General features: G+C 39.6%; 1 protein-coding gene across 10 annotated transcripts; it reads right to left on the bottom strand.

The window, feature by feature from the left end:
• Positions 1-18: 18 nt before the first annotated feature.
• Positions 19-22,807, bottom strand: LOC148867558 (mediator of RNA polymerase II transcription subunit-like protein). 10 transcript variants are annotated; one of them, XM_088977365.1, is made up of 5 exons: positions 22,457-22,666; positions 2,483-2,554; positions 2,058-2,315; positions 1,459-1,571; positions 19-483 (listed from the first exon to the last, which is right to left on the bottom strand). In XM_088977365.1, exons 3-5 carry the CDS (start codon positions 2,221-2,223, stop codon positions 349-351), a joined length of 414 nt encoding a protein of 137 aa, XP_088833491.1. In that variant the 5' UTR covers positions 2,224-2,315; positions 2,483-2,554; positions 22,457-22,666; the 3' UTR covers positions 19-348. The 10 variants fall into 10 exon arrangements, with proteins under 10 accessions (XP_088833491.1, XP_088833494.1, XP_088833492.1 ...); XM_088977368.1 differs by having other exon boundaries at positions 2,058-2,306; XM_088977366.1 differs by having other exon boundaries at positions 21,574-22,609.
• Positions 22,808-24,958: the final 2,151 nt, after the last annotated feature.

Here is a 24,958-nt window from a genome sequence, read left to right as displayed (position 1 = left end):
CACAGTAAGTCCCACGGCTTTCACCTGTGCTAGTGTAAAACATCATCAATATAAAAATATACATCAGTTCGGTTTTGTTCACATTTGAATGGAGTGTAAATCAAGATCAATGTAAAACCCCACTCCGAATGAAACTCCACTACGCAAAACCTGAATTTAAGAACGTCAATATTTCAATCCACTCTCACATTTGATTTTCTTTTCTTCCTAGTGGGAAAGGAATATTAATTTCACTGCTAGTACAGTTCTCACCTCTAACAGTAGAAATCCTTTTTGCCCTCTTCTTTTACCTCAAATGGAGGAAAAGGAAATTAACCAACAATATTAATAAAGCTAAAGAGCCGACAATTACACCCTCTCAAGTTCTGTTACATGTTTGTCTAGCTGCTCTTTCAACTCTTTCCTCCAACCTTCAATTAACCTTTCTTGCTTTTTGATCAATTCAGTCTTCAGTCTCAGCTCTTCCTCCATCGCTGCAATCTCCTGGCAAAACAGAAAGAAAGAACCAAGAAGATTAAGAATCCTAATAGATGTTTCTCTACATTTTGGAATACATGCACCCATGCACACATTGAAAACTAAGATTTGATATTCAAATAGATTACACCTTGTAAAATACTTGCTAATGAAAAAAATCAAATCTCTCTTTATTCTCTCTCTTCCTTCATGGGGTTTTTAACATTCCCCTTTTTGGTAATTTGAGAAGAATAATACCAAAGACAATTTTTTAATTCTTGCACCCCTTACAAATGCATCTCATGCCACACGTGTGGAACATTGCGTTATGGGATGGCAATTGGCACCTGGCCTGACAAATGAATGGCCAACCTGAAATAAGACAATGTTCTAGCTGTTGTGTAAGATTGCATAGTAAAAGAAAAGTCTTATTCTTAGCATTCCTCAGTAGGTCCAGTCCTCTTCTGTGGATGCAGACAATTTGAATTCCTGTGATACGCAATTTAGGATATTTCAATTGTCTGGTTTAACTGTTTGAGGTTTATATAAGAAACTTGAGTGTGTTTTGCTAAGACTAGAAGAAATCCAACAAGCATCCAATTGGCTTTTAATCAAGAAATCAAGAAGTCATGAAGTATGCATCACGACCACAAGATAATAGGTTTCAAAAATATTTCTAATGTGCTAGAGCTCCCCAGACAATACCACATATTTCTGCCACATGCAGGAATCCTGTGGGCAGATAGAAAATGTCTATCAGATAGAAGACCCTTTGGATTGGCCATGCATTTGCTCCCACAGTCCAAATCAGCCTATAATTGAAGTTATTGTCAGGCTACATTACCTATCCAAACTTTATTCTTTTATTCTAGAGAGAGAGAAAGAGAAACTTTTCTGGTTACACCCATGAATCATTGAAATCATACAGCCATCCAGTGTAGCTGCATAGCCTCTCAATATGATCCTGTTTTCAGGGGAAAGAGGTATTAAAATTTTGATTACCTTTCGAAGTGTCTCTTCCTTAGTAGGTTGATCTTCATTTTGCAAACCAATAAAATAAAGCTGAAGCTTTTTGGCTGCCTCCATGAAATCTCTAGCATGCCTCTCTACATCAACTGTAAGCAACCACAAGATAAGTTCATTATATACTTGTACAGACACATAAGTTGAGGTTATGCGCTTCAAAAAGACATTCACATACGAAGAGTAAACCACATATGCATAACTCCCCATCCCCAACTCTATGTACGGTAAAGCTCATTTACTAAAAAGCACCAAAAAAAAAAAGGCCAAAACCAAACAAAAACATGAGATCCAACTTCAAAATCTTGCTTCTCTTGAAGTTTATACCAGTATTATTACTCAAACTTCCATTTTATCAACATCAAATATACTTTTATGATGGTTAAATCCACCAATTGATAATAAGCCTCCAATAACCCATCAAGTTAAGTCATACAAGAACAATAAGTTGCAATAACTCACTCCACAGTTACACTTGGTGTTTTGGTGAACAAGATTAAAGTCAAAAAAGATTATTTGTAATACCAGGTTCAAACATCTCAGAAAAATCAAACAAAAAAAGGGTGCCCATATATTACTCTGATGAGAGGGATGGGGGGAACGATCTATAGCTTGGAGCTCTCTTGCTGGGAGGCATGGAAGTAGTGCAGCTTCTAATGCCATGACACAGGCGATCATGTCCTCCCTTGGTGTTGATGATTGCATCTGCTGATCTACTTGATCAAGTGGCTGTCGCTCTGCCATTTCCTTCCCTACTGTCTTGTGCCTAACCTTGAAAACAGAAAGTTTTCTCTCTATCTCAAATGTAATGAAGAGACCTCAATTTTCTGCAATAACTATAAAAGAGATTCAATTAGACCAGTAAAGATTTTCTCTTTTATATAAACAACACTAATAAAAACTTTTTTATTGCATCGGCAACAGTGATGTACAAATGATAAAAACAGCAAATGCTGACCCCACTAGTTACAAGTCAAAACCAGAACAGAGTTATAGATATAACCTCGGTCCAAGAGCCAAGAAGCCAAGGTACCTTCAATCCATTGTGTTTCCATGTGGTCATGGATAATACAAACTGACACCAGGATAAAACCCAAAAAGTTACGTGACAGACTTAATCATATCAAAAATGAGTACCATGCAATATTTTCTATCTGAACTGGAATATTTGTTTTTTCAGTTAGTACTTTAGTACTTTTCCAGTGTTTTCTTGCAAGTAAACAATCTTCTACAGCGTTGCATGGATATATTGATTTAATTGTTTTATGTTGATTCCTGACCACAAAAAGTGTAGCAGTGTACATACCAATTACCATGCATCTGCATCAGCGTAATTCAGCACGTGTAATGAAAGAAATTTCTGATAGTTTTACAAACCACCGTAGGAGATTTGGTCGCCATTCTTATATATCTCTTACATTTGAAAAACTCAAAAACCTTCAGAGTGAATTTGCTAAATTAAGTGTAATTCACTGAAGATATCAACTTTTCAATCAAAATTAGACACTGGCAACTTATTCCAAAATCATCCATACAGTCATCTTGCAAGCCATCGTAAAGGATTATTCACTACTATTTGTCGCGGGGGAGGGGGAGATGCCCACGAGATAAAGCGAGGTTAGGATTGCAAATTTGCAATGCGACCTGACCATTTGAGCCATTTGCCCTAACTAATGTAAAACTTGAAGCATTACTTTTACTTCTACTACTAAAAAAAACTACGAATAAAAATCAGCAGAAGGGACTCATTAAACAAAGTCTGAGAAGGTTAAAATTCTCCTGTCATCAGTGATTAAGCAACCTAACAAAATTAGATTCGTAGAGGATCTCATCTGTATATTTGAAAAAAAACAGTCTAATTCAAAAGGGTGAAGTATGGAAGCTTCTTACTTCATAAGAAATTCGTCAGCGAATGGGAGAAAAAGGAATTAGGGTTTACAGGAATAACAAACAAATAAAAAAAAAATCCATCAAATGATATGGTTCCCAGACTACAAAATTTTATTTTGCCCAAGATGGATCGCACTGGAACTTGGAAGCCCTAAGAGAGAGAGAGAGAGAGAGAGAGAGAGAGAGAGGGGGGGCTTCCTTACCAATTGAAGAGGAGATTAGAAGGACGAAGAACAGCGACAACAAAAGGCCACAATCCATTGTATCATTGTATTTGGCGCCCGCCGGCAGCATAAAAAAGGGAACAACCGTAGCGTAACCAGTCCACAAGCAGATTTATCTGTAACCAGATGCAGCTATGTTTTATGTTGAATGCCCGAATCGAGTTCCAGTGACAGACGGGTCTAGAACTCCAGATTGAGATTGGTCTCTTCTCTTTGAGCAATGAGCATTAGACTGCTGAATCGGGTCTCTCTCCTCTTTGACCAATTATGAAGTTCCACGACAGTAATAAATTCATGGGCCCCATAAATGATGCGGACTTATATTTAGTAAAAATTCTCAATAGTTATTTAGCCGATTGACAATTTAGTATCCAAACTTTAAAATGCAACAATCTACTATCCACACTTTCATTTTGTCACAATCTAATACTTATATATACCAGGTGACCTCATGTGCGATTTAAGATTTTTGAAAATATCAAAATTACCCTTAGAAATAAAATATATTGTTCATCATCTTCTTTCTCAAGAAAATGAAACAGAATCCAAAGGGCTCGCCGCTAGCCACCACCATGGCCAGCGGGAAGATAAAGAATTTAAGACAATCTGTCTAATGGAGCAAAGCAACCATGGCAAATAGGGACATTGACTACATTTAAGCCCTTCTGATGGTTGCTTGCTTCATCAGCTCGGTCTGTGGTTGGTCGCAACTCATGCTACCTAATCCACTCGCCAGGGGCAACTTCTGTAGTTGCACTTTCACTACCCACAGACGGCTCAGATATACTACCACCCTCCATCCAACTGCGATGATGGTGACAGTCACCACTAGCTCTCTGGTCATCCCTCACAACAGTACCACCGGTGGCAGCAATGCCATCCCAACCCAAAGAGATATCTTTCACTTGTCACAACCAACGACCTCTTTTGCAACCTTACTCCCTCATGAAGTGGTGGAGGTCGTGATTCAGGGGGAGGCCATGGTAGAGGAAGAGGGAACACTACTAGAAAGTGTATACATTGTGGCAAGGAAGGATATACAATTAATTTCTGTTATGATTTACATGGTCCACCTTCCACATGGGCTAATCATGTTACTGCTAGTGGTGGTGAAGTGAGTGATAATCAATAGACAGATCAAACACCCTCAACAACTACATTTGCTTTCGGGAAGGAGATGATGAGTGTCCCACGAGATGAGTATGAGAGGCTCCTTCAAGCCACATCACAACAGAACACTGCTACCCTTGCACATTCAGGTATGGCTTGTCTGGCATCTAAACCTTCTCGCTGGTTTATTGATTATGGAGCCTTTAATAACATGATCGGGACTCCATGTGTGTTTTCTTCCCTTTTTAAAGCTTCCACATCACAAACCGCATCTCTTTCTTTATCATTTATTCTATATGTGCCCAACTTTCCATTCAACCTTATGTTTGTTAGTAAATTAACTAAGTCTCTTAATTGTTCTATCACTTTTTACCCTTCGTCTTGTGTTTTTCAAGATCTCAAGACAGGGAAGAAGATTAGTGGAGAGCATGAAACTAATGGATTGTATTATCTTGACAATGGTGGATCTTCCATTGCACTTCAAACTTCCTTGATTCCTCTCCAATGGCACCGTAGGCTGGGTCATCCATCTCTCAAGGTTCTCAAGCTACTACTTCCTTCTTTGAGTCATTTGCTTTCTTTGCAGCGTGAATCGTGTCAGTATGGGAAACACCATTGGGTTTCCTTTAGTCCTAGGGTTGATAATTGTATGTTGTGTCCTTATTTGCTTTAGTTCATTCAAATGTTTAGGGTCCGATTAGAATTGAGTCCTATAATGGTTACAAGTATTTTGTCATTTTTGTTAATGATTGTTCAAGGATGACATGGATTTATTTAATGAAAGAAATGAGTGAATTATTTTCTGTTTTCCAAAAATTCCATGCTGAAATACGCATGCAATTTGGTGTTCCAATAAAAATTCTTCATTCAAATAATGGCCAAGAATACTTTCTTACTTCCTTTCAACAATATTTGGAACAACATGGCATCATTCATCAAACTTTGTGTGCATTCACCCCTCAACAAAATGGGGTGGTTGAACAAAGAACCATCATCTTCTTGAAACAGCTTGGTTTCTCCATCATATGAATGTTCCTCAACGTTTTTGGAGTGATGTAGTGCTTACGGCTTGTTTTCTCATTAATCGGATCCCCTCATTCATCCTTCATGGTCAGTCTCCCTTTTCTATTTTGTTCCCCACCCTGTCTCCATTTCCATTAACTCCCCGGGTCTTTGGGTGTGTGCCTTGCTCATTATCTAGGCCCTAGTTTAGACAAGTTGGACGCACATTCTATTAAGTGTATCTTTCTTGGCTATTCTCGGACCCAAAAAGGGTATGTGTTACAATCCTAACACTTGGAAGTCATTTGTTTGCCCTAATGCCACATTTTTTTGAGTTTGTGCCATTCTTCTCGGGTCCTAATGTACCATCATCTTCTCCATTGACCCCTCTTCCTCTTCTAGTTGGTGATCCCATTCCAATTGTTCTTGTTATGACTGGGCCTTTACCTCCTCCAGTGTAAATTCATACTGAACGACTGCCAATCCGGCATGTGTATACTCATCGACAAACACCAGCACCTCCTTCGACTTCTACCTCGTCTGCAAATCATGTAGTTGCTCCTAGGGGTGGATTTGATCCATGCCGAGCCGAATACTTGGCTATTCAAGCTTGGCTCACAAGAATAGTATCATGCTTGAGCTCGAGCTTTGCTTTGTTCATAGCTCTCAAGCTCGACTATAAGCCAAGTTTTTTTTTGAAAAATAAAAATTAATGTATGAAATTATTTTTTTTTTGACAAAACATTAAGAATTATAAAAATTATTTAATATTATATATACAAAAAAAATTATAAAAAACTTTTTATTTTACATACAAGAAAATAAGAACGATAAAAATTATTTACTATTATACATAAAAAATAAAAATATTATTATATATATTTATATGTATGTATGTATATATATAATAAAAATTATTTATTTAATACTAGGCGCGCGAGCCTCACGAGCCGAGCTTCACTGGGCTCGAACTCGTCTCGATTAGCAAATGAGACTATATCGAGCTTGAACTCGGCTTGAAGCTCGGTTTAAACTGAGCTGAGCAGAGCTCAAATAGCTCGTGAAAGGCTCGGCTCATGGCCACCCCTAGTTGCTCCTATCCCAGAGTTGCCTACCTCTTCTAACCTCGATCTTTGCATTGTGTTACGAAAAGGTAAACATAGTTGTACCTTACATAACATATCCAATTATGTTTCTTTCTCTCACTTTTTCACTTCACATCGCTAGTTTGTTTCTTTATTGTCTTCTATATCTATACCCAAGCATGTCCAAGAGGCTCTTCAACGAGGTGGCATCAAGCAATGGAAAATGAACTCTCTGCTCTTCAACACAATCATACGTGGGAGCTCACCACTCTTCCTCCATGTAAGCATGTTGTAGGTTGTAAATGTATACTGTTAAATATTTTACCAGATGGTTGTGTGGAATGATTGAAAGCTTGACTAGTTGCTAAGGGTTACTCTCAGTTATATGGGATGAATTACATGGAAACCTTCTCCCTTGTGGTTAAGATTGGTTTAGTTCGTGTCTTGATTTTCTTAGTCGTTATTATGATTGGCCTTTGTTTCAGCTTGACATTAAAAATGCCATCCTCCATGGTGATCTTTTGGAGGAAGTCTACATGGAGCAACCACCAAGGTTTGTTGCTCGAGGGAGGATGGTAAAGTGTGTACGACAAGAAGGCAATTTATGGGTTGAAACTGTCTCCCCGTGTTTGGTTTGGGAAGTTCAATGAAGTGGTGAAAGATTTCAGAATGAAACAACGTCAAGTCAACCGCTCAATGTTCAACTATGATTCTGAAGCCGAAAAGATTTTATTAGTGGTTTATGTGGATGATAAAGTCATAATTGGTAGTGGTAGACTAGGGATTAGCAGGCTAAAGACCTTTCTACAAGACCATTTCCAAACAAAAGATCTTGGGAAGTTAAAGTATTTCTTGGGTATAGAAGTTGCTAAGTCGAAACAAGGTATAAATTTGTGCCAAAGAAAATGTGTTCTTTATCTATTGGAAGAAACAAGACTATTAAGTGTTAAACCAGCTAAAACACCCATGGAACAAAATGCTAAGTTAAGTAGTGATGTAGGTGAAATGTTCAATGATCATGGAAGATATAGATGGTTAGTGGGGAAGCTAAACTACCTAACCATTACCAAACTAGATACCTCCTTTGCCATTAGTGTGGTGAGCCAATTTATGCAAAACCCCCGAGTACCTCACTAGGATGTAGTTCTTAGAATTGTGTCGTACTTGAAGGGAGCTCCAGATTGCGAGTTGTTGTACAAGCCAGGAAGAAGTCTTGAGATAGTTGGGTATATAGATGTAGATTGGGCAGGCTCGGTGTTTGAAAAAGATCCACTACAGATTACTACACATTTCTTAGAGGAAATGTGATGACGTGGAAGAGTAAAAAGCAAACTATTGTGGCGAGGAGTAGTGCTGAAGCTGAATACAGGGCCATGGCACACACCACATGTGCATTAATATGGTTGAAAAATCTACTGGAGGAAGTTGGATTCTCAATGAGCAAACCTATGAGATTGTACTATGACGACCAAGCTGCAATCCACATCTCATCTAATCCAACTTTTCATGAGAGGACAAAACACATAGAGGTTGATTGCCATTTTGTAAAGGAGAAAGTCCTTATTGAAGAGAAAAGCACAAAGCACGTGAGTTCGAGTGATCAATCGGCAAACTTGTTCACAAAAGGTTTGAGTTCAGGGAGAATGAACTATATATGTAACAAGTTGGGATTATACGACATATATTCTCCAGCTTGAGAGGGAATGTTAAAATCGGTTGAGTAGGGTAACCTAGTCTTTTCATTATACTTTAACTAGTGACTTGTCAAGTCTGTTTTGTTTTAAGTTACTTGTCCCATACTTAAGTAGGGGCATATTAGATTTTATATCCTTAATTGATATGATAAATTGTTATGGTCGACTGGGAGAGGATTAGTTTCTCTAGTTTGGCAGAATTCTCTCTTCTTCTTCTTCTTCTTCTTCTTCTTCTTCTTCTTCTTCTTCTTCTTCTTCTTCTCTCTCTCTCTCTCTGAACAGACTTTATCTAAACCATCAAAACAAAGCTATTAAAAGGAAATAAAGAAACAATAACAAAATATAGAAAAAACCCAACCAAGATAGAAGGAAAAACCTAGCTAATTATACAGGACCAAACGCCTAATTCAGAGAAAAACAAAGGGATGAACAGATTATAGAGGAGCTACAATCTTGTATCTATTGGGACCAGTAATAGCCCCGATGTACATCTACAGCAATAGAGGATATAGAAGATCAATTTTTAGAGAGATTTGAGCATCTCAATGTTACTAAAACATATAAGAGAAGGATGAACAATTGGCTGCAGCCAGATTTAGAAACTGACAGCTTTCTAAAATTTATAATTTCTAGTTTTTAAACCAGTTGTTGTTTTCCTTTCAGATTCCTATTTTTCAGAAGATCTGCAATTAGGAAACTATCGGTTTAAGTCGGCTACTACTTTGCTGTGTTTCTATTTTCTGAGTTTCTACTCTTAGGAATTTCTAGGATCCTAATTAGGAGTCAGCTACAGTCATAGTAATTGCTAAGTTTCTATTTAGTCAAAACTTTGAGGACTTCCATATACATGTAAATCCATCCAGAACAGCAGAATTGAATGAATAAAGTGAAATGGGAATAGCAAAGGGCATCCAACAAGTCGGAACAAATATCGCTGATTATTGAATTTGTCAGATTCATGTGAAGATTGAAACAACAGAATCAAATTCTCCATTGGCTCAAAACAAAATGTCAAAGCAAGACATAGTGAAAGGAGCGGACGAAACAAGATATAGATTAAACTCTTGCACAGAAGGAAGCCTACATGATGTGTATGCTCAACAGATTGAGCAAATATCCCGCACAGTGCTTGAAGCCAACGGAAAGAAGAAAATAGCACCATTTGTCAGTAAAGAAGAGGCTTTGAGCATCAGTTGTTGTCGGTGAATAAGAGACTTCAAACCTCAGTCATTGTCTCCCTACCCTTCCAGATTGTGGCTACAAAAAGTGGCAAAAACTACCTGAAGCTTGACTCAGTGACAATGGCGAATGTGAAAATTTTAGCATTGAAGGTTGCTCCAATGAAAGATGTGAAGATCAAGAAGAAAATCTCAGAGTATGAAGGACCTAAGGCAAAGAAAACTTCAAGCAGTTTGAACCTTAACTCAACCTACCTCTCTCACATACCAATACAGCTACCCTCAACCCAACCCACCTGGACCCTTTTCCCCTGACCCTAAATCGGTCACTTGACCCATTTTTGCCCTCTATTCAATTGGATGGGTACAGATGGTTTTTCAAGACTATTAAAATGGGTGGGTCAAATGGGTTGGGGTCAAGACTGCCAACCCTAGACTGCATTGATCAAAGCTCCCGGATCCACTACTGACTGGGTCCATTGGGTCCAATGAAATTAAAGGCTCAAGTTTCTCCCATGGTTTTCAACATACTAGCATAATCGGAATAGCCTATTCCCCCTACCTGTTTGGTTCAGACAGGAATTGGAATCAGATTCTGATTGATGCTGTTTAGTTTATCAAGAGGTTGGAGTCAGAATCAACCAGGATTTCCAAATTTGCCCCTAATAAGAAAACATATAAAGAGATAAAAATCCAAGCCCAACACAATCAAAATAGCATGTAAAGAGATAAATACATAACTTGATATTCAATTAGCATATAAAGAGATTAAAAAAAAAACATGAGAAAAATCATTAATGTGAAAGCAAATTCATCCGAATTTTTTCATACCTTAGCAAATGGAATGACGAGGAAGAATTGAGAATTAGAGGATTTGGAGAGAGGTGGTGCATGTGGGTTAAGGGTTGTATCTCTTCATGCCACTACTCCATTCTAGTTAATGGGGTAGCCAAGGATTTCTTCCCGGCAAAGAGAGGTTTAAGACAAGGGGACCCTCTTTCTCCTTTCCTTTTCACCCTGATAGTTGATGTGTTGAGTGTCCAGATTACTAGAGCCGATGCTAGAAATTTGCTTAGAGGGTGGAGAGTAGGGAGGGAGAAAATAGTTGTAACCCACCTTCAATTTGCTAATGACTTGATTCTTTTTTGTGAAGGAGATCTGGAGGAGTTGGAAAATTTAAAGGTCTTGGTAGAGAATTTTGAAAAGGTCTCCAACTTGAGAGTAAATTGGAATAAAAGTTGTGTACCTGGAATTAATAGGCAAGAAGTAGAGGTGGCATCTTTGGCTAGGTCTCTAGGTTGTGAGGTAAGTGATTGGCCTCTTAAGTATTTAGGCTTACCATTGGGAGGAAACCCGAGGTCAGATAGCTTTTGGTACCCAGTTTCGAAAAGATTCTCAAAAAGATTAGCGGGTTGGAAAAGGAACTACATCTCTTTAGGGGATAAAATCACTCTAATTAAGTCAACAGTAGCAAATTTGCCAATGTATTTTTTGTCTACCTTCAAACTGCCTGTTAAGATTGCAAACCAGGTTGAAAAAATAATGAGAGATTTTCTGTGGGAACCTGGAGACACTAAAAAGGATCTATTAACAGCCAAACAAAGGATAAGAGAGGTAGGAGAAGAGAAGAGGAAGAGAAGAGAGAAGAGAGAGATTTGGAGTTTGCTACAGTGCTGGCAGCGCCAGCTTATATTAATATATATAGGGCGACCATAATTAGAAGGGAAAGGACCCTTATGCCCCTACTTAAGTTACAGCATAAAAACCAAAAGAAAAAACTGCTTTAATTTGTCCAAATGGACCCTAACTCAGCAGAATACAAACATAATAAATAAAGCTAACATTCCAACAGGATCATAGGGTAAAATGAGAAGTGGTGTCTAGAAAGAAAGACAAAGGGGGCATAGGGATTGGAAATATTAGAATAAGAAACATAGTTTTGTTAGGCAAATGGTTATGGAGGTTTCCTAAGGAGCAAGAGAGTTTATGGCATAAGGTGATAAGAAGTATTCATGGAATGGCAGCAAATGGATGGGACACTGGACTTGACCCATGGGCTTTACGCTTTTCCCCGTGGAAAGATATTGTTGGTCTCTTGCTTGCCTTCTCTCCTTTCATCAGGTATGATGCTTGCGTGGGTAATAAGATTCTTTTCTGGGAGGACTTGTGGATTAGGAAATCTCCCCTTATGGATAGATTCTCAAACCTATATTCCCTTTCATTGAAAAAATCTCAATTTATCTCTTCTTTTCGTGCTTCTGAGGATTCTTGGGATCTAGGACTAAGGCGAGGTTTGAGGGACTCAGAAGCAGATTCGGCAAATGATACTTTTTATCTTCTAAGCTTAGTTTTTCTAGACCACTCTTCTCCTGACAGTAGAATTTGGACTGAAACTTCTACAGGTAGTTTTTCTTGTTCTTCATTTTTCAATGCTATGGTCCTTCCCTTTAACCCGGTTTCCTCCTTTCCTTTTAAGAAGTATGGAGCACTTTGGTACCCCCAAAATTAAGGGCTTTTTGTTGGGAAGTGGTTCTCTAAAAAATCAATACCTTGGAAGTTCTTCAAAGAAAGAGGCCAAATTGGTGCTTGTCACCTCACGTCTATAGCCTTTGCTTGAGGAATGGTGAAATGGTGCATCACCTATTAATTTCTTGTCCTTTTAGTGCTCTAATTTGGGATTGGTTCTCCTCTCTCTTTGATTGTAGGTAGACTCCTCCCACAAGCGTAGCGGAATTATTTGACCCTAGCTTTTTCCAACAACCAAAGAAGAAAGGAAGGGTGATGTGGAGAACAACGAGGGCAGCTATCTTGTGGGCAGTGTGGGAAGAGAGAAATTATAGGATTTTCCAAGGGAAAGAAAAATCAGGTCCTGAAGTTATTGAAGGGATCACCATCAAGGCAGTACATTAGCTGAAAACTCTTGACTTGTTCAAGGATGTCTCTATAGAAGATTTGACTAGAGGCTGGAGTATTTTAGCAAGGTCTTCTACTTCATCACCTACCATACAAGCAGTTTGCTCCCCTCCTTTGCAGTGTAATGTCAAACTGAACTTTGATGGCAGCTCTCTTGAGAACCCTAGACCTTCTGGAATAGGGGGTGTGTTTAAAGATGCAGAAGGAAAAATCCTAGCTATATATTCTGGTCCAATAGGTTCGGGGAACTTGCTTCGAGCTGAAGTATTGGCTCTCCTACAGGGGCTCAGATGGGCCAAGCAATTGGGTTTTCAACAGTTAGAAGTGGAGGGAGATTCAAAATTAGTAATAGGTTGGCTGCAATCAAATAGTTTGGGAACATGCTCCCTTAGACAACCTGTAAGGGAATTATTGAGCCTCACAAGGGAGCTGGGTGCACGAGTGTATTGGTCTAGGTTGTCAGCTAGCAAACGCTTTAGCTGACAACCTAGCAAAACAAGGAGTGAATCGGGAGGTTTTGTGTTGGGCAGTGTTGTAAGTTATTTGTTATTCAGGGTTCATCTTTCACTTTAGAAGGTGACAGTTGTTCTTTTGGTTTTATCTAATGAAAGTAACTGTTTCCTATAAAAGAAATCTTTACTTAGCTACTAAGATAACAAAATACTGAATCTACTTCCTAAGGCACATATCCAACTAACAGGTCTTAGATAGATGATAGATCTTATGTGGTCCTCTATAAACATCAGATTACTAATATTCACGAAAACTACTTGTTGTTCAAAAATACTAATTAAAGAGGACTCCAGTAGGGCAGAATTATTAGCTGTCCTTCAAGGGGTGCAGCTTGCAGTACAGCTAGGAGTGGAACATCTAATAATAGAAGGAGATTCCAAGGTGGTTCTGGGGTGGTTACAGAAACCGGAGTCAGTGGTGTGTTGTTTTATGAATGAAATTAAGAAATTCAAGTGGTTAACAAGAAGTCTGTGTATTAGAATATGTTGGGTGGGGAGATCAGCAAATGCTATGGCTGATAGCTTAGCCAAGCAAGGGGTAAACAGGGAACAATTGTATTGGGCATCTTTGTAGAAAGCTTTTGTTTTTGATGTCTTGGAGAGGTCAGAGCCTATGCCTCTCCACAGGACACTTGTACCTGTTCTATACACTTTCTAATAAAATTTGTCTTCATTTATCAAAAAAAATAAGAACCAGTTTGCCGCAGCACCTAATTTAAGTAGATCCCACATTCTAGTTACATTACAAGATTAGTGGACATATAGAAACATTGTCACTGACAGATATAGACATGCAATAATAAAATAAACAAATCTTCAAATTTCTTATTATATGTTTCTTTTAGTATCTAACAATACCTTATCCATGAGGAGTAAACTAGTAAGTTGATTTGTGCTGTTTTATTTTTCCTTTTGTTTTCTCTTTCTTCCCCCCTTTCTTTGCATCATACTTACATACATACAGTGGGCAAAATAATAAAACTCAGATGTGGCTTGGCTTCTGATGAGTCCACCGCACATCCAGGCCTAGAGTAATGCACTCATGTAAGACTTATTTGGGGGCAATATTTTCAAGACCCAGAGTTAATATGGTAAATTCATAATTCGGGTAATTATGAAAACAAATTGCCCAATCTGGTTTTGGATTTGACCTAGTCATGGTTTGAATAACAAAATGAGAAAAATAATGCAAGACACTCCTGCAATTGGGTTTGTGTGAATAGAATACACTCTCTGCCAATAATCAAGGTTCACCATGATGCAACCACAAGAAAATCTCATTAACCAACAAAAAAAACAATTGACTAATATACCACATACAAACATACAATTGACTTGAAAAATAACTTCTACGAGACTACTCATGACTCTGCCTCAAAAAAAAAAAAAAAAAAAATCCATGACTCAAACATACAATAGCAGCACAGTTCAGAGAGAAAAGTGTTAACTGTCACAGGGTAATATTAGCATGGTGAAACATGATTTCGAAATTTTTCAATTGAAACATAATACATTAATACTAGCAGAAACAAATAGTAGCCATGGGATGAACATATTACAGAAGATGACAATTGAATAGAGAAGTTAACAATGGGGACCAAATATCGTTCACCTAATCTGAGAAGTTAACAAAGAATAGCCAAGCTGCATCGTTAGCCTGAAGCATCAAAACAGGAAAAAAAAAAGCAAATATCAAAAAGAAAAAAAAGGCACCATCTCTTTTTCCCCTTGAAACTCTAGACCAAAACAAAATCTTTCATGGGAGTCTACCTATGCTTCTGAAGTTCTGATATGCATGCCCCAAATGGAAACCTGGGGAGCTCCTGCATGAACTAATAAAGTCCACTCTGAATCTGAATTTCAAAAGGTTCTATGGATGAAGCTGAAGAGAATCAAGGATCTTATCAACACAATTGTGAACGTTGGGAAAATGAACCCGGCAGTTCACTTCATGGCCGAATATATGGAGTCACCACCCATCAGAAACAGATAACTGGGAGTGATGGACCTCCTGGAATTGTATTCAGTAAAACATTTTGGAACTGATAATGACTCTATATCGCCCGGCCGAGATAAGGCTTTTCTGGGTAAGTTGAGAGAGAGAGAGGGAAGGGGTTAGGCACCCCTCTCTCTAGTCAGTATGAATGCCGAAATTCTCTCTTTGTTTACATTCGAAATTGAGGTAAGAACCCATGTTTCTGACAATAAGGAGGAATGTGAAGAACACTCCCTTATCCTCCAGTCCAGCCCCCTTTTGGACGTAGGGGCCTGAGCAAAAGGGTAGGAAACCCTATCCCTTTTCTATCAGAACCCCACCTTCGGACTTGGTTGGTCTCAAGGGTCGAAGGAGTATATCAATTCCCGCAACTGTCCAAAAACACCACTGTTCTCGCACTTGTATGAACATGGTCAGAAAGAAATGAAAGAATAAAAAGAAAAGAAGCTAATGAAATAAACTGAACTAAATCAATAGCTATTAACATGTGAGGCTCGAGTCTAGATGACTAAGATGAGGTAAAGGCATTACCTCAATGTAGCCTTGGACTGATGAACCCGAAAAAATCTTGCATTAAAATCAAGCAGAAGTCAATGTAATATAAAGACAGAAGTCAATGTAACATAAAGACACTTAAAAAGCATAGAGAATGATAGAAAAAATAGCAAAAAAACCATACTCTGGTTGTCTCTTTCGGTGTTGGCAACAAGAGTCGTCTTCTCCGGCAACTAGAGCTGTTCATGGGTCGAGTGGCCCAACGGGCTGGCCTGGCCCCCAGACGAACATGAATACGAATATGGGCCCGCGGGCTTAACCTTGGGCCAAAAAGCCCGGCCCGCAATAAATTCGAGTCGGGCTCGAGATTTTCCAAAATAGCCCAGCCTGCCCCGACCTATAACTAAACCTAAAAACCCTAGTCGAAGACCCCCTCTTTTTTTCACCTCTTTGCCTCTTTCCTTTCTTTTTTCCAGTCGAACCATTCTTCTCCACATCCTCCACAGTTCTCATCCTTACACTCTCAGGCAGCCACACAACTGGCAAGGCGGCTAACGTTCACAAGTGCAACAACTCCGGCGGCGGCGGTGAGTTCTCTCTCTCTCTCTCTCTCTCTCACGCGAACTGATCACTGTTAAACTTAAAATCGTAGGTCGTAGCTCACAGACCACAGTCGCTATGAACTCAGTTCCGGCGAACACAATCGGGCTTCGGGCTTTTTATCAAGGTCGAGCTCGGGCCCAAGTTGTAGGCCCGTTTGTCGGGCCGGGCTCGGGCTCGGGCCTAACAAATTTTCATTAAAGAAGAGTAAAAGCCCAGCCTGGCCCGACCCATGAACAGATCTACCGGCAATGATTGAGTTATAAAAAGGGGTACGCGATTTCTTCTGTCGATTTATTCCACAATACACAAAGCAGAGCACTAGTTTGTTCGATTTCAACTTTTCTAGCGTTGCATTCGGGCATTGATTTCAAATTTTCCGGTGTACCAGAAAAGTTGAAATCGAACAAACTAGTGCTCTGCTCTGTGTATTGTGGAATAAATCGACAGAAGAAATTGCGTACCCCTTTTTATAACTCAATCATTGCCGGTAGATCTGTTCATGGGTCGGACCAGGCTGGGCTCGGGCTGGGCTTTTACTCTTCTTTAATGAAAATTTGTTAGGCCCGAGCCCGGCCCAACAAACGGGCCTACAACTTGGGCCCAAGCCCGGCCCTGATAAAAAGCCCGAAGCCCGATTGTGTTCACTGGAACTAAGTTCACAGTGACTATGGTTTGTGAGATGCGACCTACGATTTTAAGTTTAACAGCGATCAATTCGTGTTCATCGGAACTGAGTTCACAGTGACTATGGTCTCTCGCTTTTTTTTTCCTTGTTTTTTCACTGCAGTTGACCAGACCACCAAGGCATGGGTCGGGCCAGGCTGGGCTCGGGCTGGGCTTTTACTCTTCTTTAATGAAAATTTGTTAGGCCCGAGCCCGGCCCAACAAACGGGCCTACAACTTGGGCCCGAGCCCGGCCCTAATAAAAAGCCCGAAGCCCGATTGTGTTCACTAGAACTAAGTTCACAGTGACTATGGTTTGTGAGATGTGACCTATGATTTTAAGTTTAACAACGATCAATTCGTGTTCACTGGAACTGAGTTCACAGTGACTATGGTCTCTCGCTTTTTTTTCCTTGTTTTTTCACTGTAGTTGACCAAACCACCAAGGCACCATTTTCGAGTGCAAGTCTCATACCTGCAACTATTAACACAACACAAATCAAGGTATGATTTAATTAGTTTAAGGTATTGTAGTTTATTCTGAATATGGAGTCTCATTCCTGCAACCTAATAGCAGCATCGATCTGGATTCTGGAGCCAAAACCCTTACCTAGCGCCCTTTACAACATCGATCAGTGAATAGTCTTGTGTTGTGTAATGTTCCCACCCAAATTCATGGATTATTCTTCTTTGGTCTCTCCCTTCTTTTTCTCTTCGATTTTTTAACCAAGTATCAACTTTGGTCTCGGTAGTAGGTTTTTCAAACTTATTGAGAAGGGTTATGTTCGATGGTAGGTTTTTCATCGAATTGGACAAACCATGGTGTTTCCATATTGGGCCCATCCACTCAGTTGTTGCGTTCTAAATCGAATGAATGAAATTCCAACCATTAAATTTTTTTATGGGTTTTCTTTCTTGAACCAACGCAATCTTTCATTGCGAAGATATTATTGTTAGATAACGAAAAAAGAAATTGAAATTTTGTTTTTAATGTATGCTTTGATCTTCATTTATCTGTTTATGTGTTTATTTTCTCGCCTTTTGATGAATAAACCTCTATTTGATATTGATAAACTGATCAGGGTTCTTAAAATCTAGATAAAATGTGGGATTTCTTCTAATAGGAGTTAATGTTTTAGATTGTGAATTTGTGACTCAATGTGTTGGGTTGATGAAAAAGAGAGGATTTCAGGTCTCTTTTTCGTGGGGGTTTCAAAAAGGAGAAGTTGGGAAGAGAGGTCTCTCTCTAGTGGTTTTTCTTTCGGAAAGCTAAAAAGGCAACCCAATGGAAGTTTCAGGAGGGGGAGATTCAAGTAAGAGGGTCTGAGGGAGAGAAGAAAATAGAGGTCGGAGGAATAGGGTCTAAGGGAGAGAAGAAAATAGAGGTCGAAGGAATAGGGTCTAACGGAGAGAAGAAAATAGAGGTCGGAGGACTTTGGGAGTTTTGGGGAGAATGAACAAAGAAAAAGAGAATGGAGAGAAGGTCATCGGAGATTTTGGGATGAGATTGAAGAAAAGAAAGGGAGAACGAAGAGAAGATGGGCAGATTTCAAGCCAAGGAGATGAGAGAAAACGGTAGAGACGATATAGAGATTGAGAGATCAGAGGGATAGAAGGGAGAACGCTTCTTATCCCTCCAACTTAGGCCATCGAACGTACCTCCATTCTACGCCCATTGACATCGATATCCTGTTACCATTCAATTCCAACACCATTGTCATCCAACTCGAATTTGTGACGTCTCCAGGTTCTAACACTAGTATCAATTTCATCAATCCAAGGCTACATTGAGGTAATGCCTTTACCTCATCTCAATCATCTAGACTCGAGCCTCACATGTTAATAGCTATTGATTTAGTTCAGTTTATTTCATTAGCTTCTCTTCTTTTTATTCTTTCATTTCTTTCTGATCATGTTCATACAAGTGCGAGAACAGTGGTGTTTTTGGACAGTTGCGGGAATTGATATACTCCTTCGACCCTTGAGACCAACCAAGTTCGAAGGTGGGGTTCTGATAGAAAAGAGATAGGGTTTCCTACCCTTTTGCTTAGGCCCCTACGTCCAAAAGGGGGTTGGACTGGAGGATAAGGGAGTGTTCTTCACATCCCTCCTTATTGTCAGAAACATGGGTTCTTACCTCAATTTCGAATGTAAACTGATGTAGCGCGATCCAAGCACTCCTAGCTGACTGCTGACTGGCTCCTTGTTGGCAACGAACGGCACCTGAGAAGATGAAAGGAAAGATTCCTGGGGATTAAACCGGTGGGAATACTCCGATGCTTAAGTTAGTACTGTGTATGGGAAGTAAAGGGAAACACGAAGGCTAAGAGTGGAGGTCGCGCTTTTTTCCTATACTCGAAAGATTGGAGGTCTCAAGAAGAAGTTTTCTCCTCTGCCTTGAGGGCTTTTATAGGGGCACTCTTTGTGAGATCAGGCATAACCACCACAGGGCCTCCTACCACAGTCGTTACCTTCCAGAGCTGCACAGGTGACCGTTGGGACGTACTCCTTACCAGGGCGAGTGACACGTCCCCAAAGTGACAGGCACGCCTCCGCCTACTGAGAGACGTGGCCGCAGATTGTCGAAACGACAGAGACTACACCGTCGGTAAGGGATATGATGCAGTATGATTGATACGATCTGTCAGATAGAAGCTTCCTGTGGAATGCTCGTGCGGCCCACTCGTGAGCTACTTTGCAGCGAGCTCGGAATACTCCAGGAGTACCCTTAGTAGAATTAGTCCTGGGGATGACTTGTCTGCTGGGGAGCTCAGGCGAGCTGGTTTTTTTGGCTTGCGAGCTGAAGTTGCCTCGGAATATCCCTTTGGGGGTAGCTCGGGGAACCCAAAGCTTGCGTCGTGGCGAGCTCCTTTTGCGCGATATGATGTGGCGAGCTGCTTTAGGGACCCGTTACTTGGTTGTACTGGGCCACAATGCTGAGTTGTTGCTTATGTCGGGTCAGTGTCCACGTGTCGCCACTTCATAGATCGGGTCAAATCATCCTTCATCAATTGCCCCCTACTCCTCGGGCTAAGAGTGTCGCCTTAGCGCGGGGAGTTTATGAAGCGCAATGGACTGCACCGTCGGTAAGGGATATGATGCAGTATGATTGATACGGTCTATCAAATAGAAGCTTCCTATGGAATGCTCGTGCGGCCCACTCGCGAGCTACTTTGCAGCAAGCTCGGAATACTCCAGGAGTACCCTTAGTAGAATTAGTCCTGGGGATGACTTGTCTGCTGGGGAGCTCGGGCGAGCTGGTTTTTTTGGCTTGCGAGCTGAAGTTGCCTCGGAATATCCCTTTGGGGGTAGCTCGGGGAACCCAAAGCTCGCGTCGTGGTGAGCTCCTTTTGCGCGATATGATGTGGCGAGCTGCTTTATGGGCCCGTTACTTGGCTGTACTGGGCCACAATGATGAGTTGTTGCTTATGTCGGGTCAGTGTCCACGTGTCGCCACTTCATAGATCGGGTCAAATCATCCTTCATCAATTGCCCCCTACTCCTCGGGCTAAGAGTGTCGCCTTAGCGCGGGGAGTTTATGAAGCGCAATGGACTAATTTGATCGAAATTCAACTATAGGCAAATGGGGAGGTGATAGAACACTCTAGTCCCTAATGATGATAACAATAAAGAAATGGAGCCCCTTTGGCAACATGGATGGGGCCAAAGGGGTTCCATTTCTTTATTTCACAAGTCTTACTATATTCTAGCCCAAAACGAACTCTTTCCATGTGCTTAGAAAGAGTCCTTATAGGCTCTTAAATTTAAGCCAAAAAAGAGCAGAAGCCATCTGATATGGACTGCAAACTGAACTGATACTCAATCTAGAAGATGTTCCATCTGATAGACCATTTGGGTAGAGCAAATGATTCTTTCACATGGTGGCCTGATCAGGCCAACTAGATTTCTTTCCCGTTCAAACCACACATCAAACAGGTGAGCATATGCCTATTTCATATATAATCTCTACAATAAGATATATGGGTAAGTATAAATTTCCCTTTTTGTTAATTCATAAATAATCCCTACAATAAGAAAACTCACCAAATAGTTTGTATGATGTCAAGATATGAACATGGATATAGAAGCTATAAATCATTTGTGAATATGTATATATTGCCAAATTTGATTAAACTAATAACATATACAGATTTTTCATAATATGATTTATTAAAATGCATATATGACAGAAGTGTTAATACTATAAAGTATACTCCAAAATTGTCCACATAGTATCCAGTGGCATATCAGGTACATATCTTACACTAGTACACTAGGCATGTGCAGGTATCCAGGTATCAGAGAATACTTTGTGGAAATGATTTTCTTTTCTTTTCTTTTCTTTTTTTTTTTTTTTGTTTTGATCAGCAACACAAAGTTGATTCATTAAAATAAGAAGTTATACAACAAGATGTTGTGGGCAGAAACAACAGGCCCAAAAACTATCCCAATAATTTCAAAACAGTCCAAAACATGGATTGTCTCTGAACTCCTTGTTTAGCTAAACCATCGGCCAAATCGTTCGCAGACCTCCTAATCAAATTACAAAATGAAATAGAAGAAATGGATTATTTCTTGACATAGTTAATTGGGGTAACCAATCAGACAACACCTATTGAAAACAACTAAGATGAAGCAACCATTTAAGTGTCTAAGCTTTTCATGCATCATATATAATATATTGAAGAAAGAATAGAAAACTTAAAGGAGAGCACTGATTTAATTTTACCAGATTAGAATCAGGAAGATTGTTATGATGGGTCCAAGATGTTCCAGTCAGTACGATATAGACCTGAAATCCTCTGCTAGAAAAAACCCAAGCAAACAAAAATTTCTTGGAAGAAGAAGATTGTAGCAGCTGGGGTTAGGATTTTTCTATTTCAAAGAGTATGAGATGGGAAGATGAAAGGGAGATTGTAGCAGCTGGTGGCGAGTCGGCAACAATGGTGGAAATGGGGAGGATATGGTTCGGTTGAACAGGGGAAGGAAAAGGGTTTCGAGTTTCCTGTGTTAGGGCTTTTGTAAGGATTGGAACTTGGAAGAGAGATGGGAAGATGAGGGAGAGAGAGGGGAACGACGACGATGGTGGAGTGGACAACGGCGAGACGGCGAAAATGGTAGAGCGGCGACAAAATGATGGATTTTTTCCTGAGATGATGAGAATGAGAGATAATGTGAGAGCTGGCTATGAGAAATGAAAGATAATGGAACGGCGACAGAGTGATCGGAAATCGGCGATGAGAAATAGCTTCAGTGGTGGTCGCTGCCTCGCTAGTTGGTAGAGTAGCTTCAACGCTGCCTGGCTTCGGTGATGTTGAGGAAGAAAGTTTTAGGGTATCGAACAAGGATGGGAAAGTTCAAAGCTCCAGTCATTCTTCAAGACAGGTGAGGTACAAAACTTTTCCTCTGATATGAATTTCCTTAGCCTAGGTTCTGGATTCATTGAGGTTACGGTATCATATTTGGCATTCCAAAAACAGGGTGGAATATGAATTTCTAAAAATTGTTTCCATGCCAGATTTGGGTTCTAACCCATTTAACCAAGAAATCACATGCATTGACATATTAACACATTGAAAGAGAGAAGTAAAAGAAATAGGGTTTTGGCATACTTGACTTGTAGATAGGTCTTTATTTTTAATCAGACACTCCAGGTCTTCTAGCACGAATCCACCATTAAAATAACTCAATACTTCCTTCTGTGTTTCTTCATTATCATAGCTGAGCATCCTCCATTTTTTCCTATTTCTGCTTTTGTCATTCTCAATCTTCTCTTTGAAAGGGGAGTCTCTAACCCTTTTCGTACCATTCGTTCCAACCTCAACTTTTGTCTCCTATTTTCCCCAGCTAAAAGAATCGGGTATGGGTCAAAAGGGAAAAACGGTTCATGGATTGGTTCCATCGAAAGACCCAGATCCAAATCACCTTCTTTTATATATTCCTCATTTTCTGTCTGAGAGGATGTCGGTGATTCATCATCTGAAGCATTTCCAGAAATAGCCGTTGAGCCTATCTCTGGGTTGAGCGGTCCACCCACCTGCTTCCTCGTTCGAGAAAGGCTTATAAGACAGGTTTCACTTTTCCCTTCTTCGTGCTAAATGGAATCAACTCAAGATGTCCTTCTTTTAATCTTACCTTGGAATCCTTTCGACGTTCCCCCCACTACAAATCCACTATTGGCCTCCTAAAAAAGCTTCCTCCTCATCAGCGTCTTAATCAGGTCCATAATTGTGACATTCTCAGGCTTCTAGGACACTACGCCTTTACTTTCTTTTGCTTTTACTCCCTCCGAGATATCCTATCCGTTTTAATATCTCTCTCCTTTGCCTTGTCTTGTTCTAATCAAGCGAGATTTCAATTTAGAAATCTATCCTTGGCATCATTGATATCAGCCTTCAGCCATGGCCCATAATCCTCTGAGATTCTAGTATTCTTTATGTTTTGTTTTGATAACCTTGAGGCCAAGCTCTCCATTGATTGCCTCATATTTCCATCTGGACACTACTTTTTGTCCATTTTTCCAGAGAACCTTTTAAAACCTTCAAAAGAGGTTTTCTCACATCTATTTTCACTCTAACTCTTAGCCCCTTACTCCATTCCTCCTTTTTCACTCTTCTTTCTCCTCTGTTCTAGGTTGATAATCTCCCCTACTTCTTAGGCTAGTAGGTCACCTATTTCTTTAGTTCTGTAGGCTATCGGCACATTGAGGATTCTGACCCACATGGTAATATAGTTCAGTTGCACCTCTTCAACTAGAGCCGAATCCAAGTATTGTGCTAAAACATATGGATAGTCTCTTAACTATCCAAGGTTCCTCCTAGAGTATATTCAAAATATCTTTCTCCCTAGTGAAAGAGATCCACAACACATCATCGTTGGTTCATTCTATTGACATCGAGCCTTTCATCCACCGCCACATGCTTTTCATCTGAGCCATTACACCTAAAATATTCAAAGGTTTGCCAGATAAGATTTTCACATATGGGCCTTTAGAGCTTTGTGTGTTTTTAGTGAGTTTTTATTTATTTATTTATTTATTTTGCGAAATATCCTTTCTTTCATCTTGGCCTTCCTCCATCTTTTTCATTCACTCACTCTTGGATATTTCTAGAGAATCTCACCTTCACACTTGATTGATCTCTTGCTTCTAAAGCCACTCCCTCAAAGAGCACTATCGAGAAGACCCAAAAGATACTTGTATTTTTTGTTTTTCTTTTTTTTAATTATTATATTTTCTTTTTCTTTTAATAATTTATTAATTTTGTAAGAAATTTAAATCAGATCATATCAGATCCAAAAATACAACTTCTTCATCGAATTCAAATTCAAATCCATACTTATGAGATCTAATCGAATTTTGGATCGGATGGCTCTTAATAGTGTTAGATAAGATTCGGATATACCATGATTGGAATTTGATTCAATCCATTTGCATCCATATTTATTCTATCTCTATTGTGCTTAGTTCCAATCAGAATGATGTAACTTATGACATTTAATGTAAATGAATAAAGTACATATTTGATTCATGTTATTGTGATATGTTTCTGTGTAATACCCTTAAACTGAACACATATGAGACTCGTGTTAGTTTAGAATCTTCACAGCCGTTTGATAGATCTGGGGAGATTTATCCCGCCAAGTTGGTTGGGGTGGCTTGTCTCAACTGTCAATGTGAGACCTGAGGTACATGTAGTGTGGGTTTTCTTGAAACCATGAACTGGACCAGAATTTCAGTATTTTTCTAGGCCTTGGAGATAGATGGGCAAAACTTGAATGTTACACCTAACCCCTAGACTCGATCATGATAATGCATTAAGTGTCGGATTGGGCTATTTTTGATGTGCCAATCAGTGATATCCTTAGAAGGGGTCAAAACCTAGGTATGTTGGGACAGTCCGATAATTCATCTGAGTGGGTCATCATAGTGACAAGATCAACCCCTTTGTCAGACAAAGTGAATGATCAAGGATGCACTCTCTTTGACGGAAACCAAAGTTGTCGGCAACCAATTTCAACCATTGAAATTTGTTTTTGCAAAATATATTTGTATAGAAATATACATATATTTATTATGGTCTAAAAATGTTTGCAAAAAGTTTTTATTCCCGGGA

Source organism: Nelumbo lutea, chromosome 3 (assembly GCF_056320005.1).
Source record: "Nelumbo lutea isolate HS-2025 chromosome 3, American lotus-T2T, whole genome shotgun sequence".
NCBI classification, from domain to species: domain Eukaryota; kingdom Viridiplantae; phylum Streptophyta; class Magnoliopsida; order Proteales; family Nelumbonaceae; genus Nelumbo; species Nelumbo lutea.
Note: the sequence above shows the minus strand (reverse complement) of the source record. Positions and strands in the feature narration are given on the sequence as shown.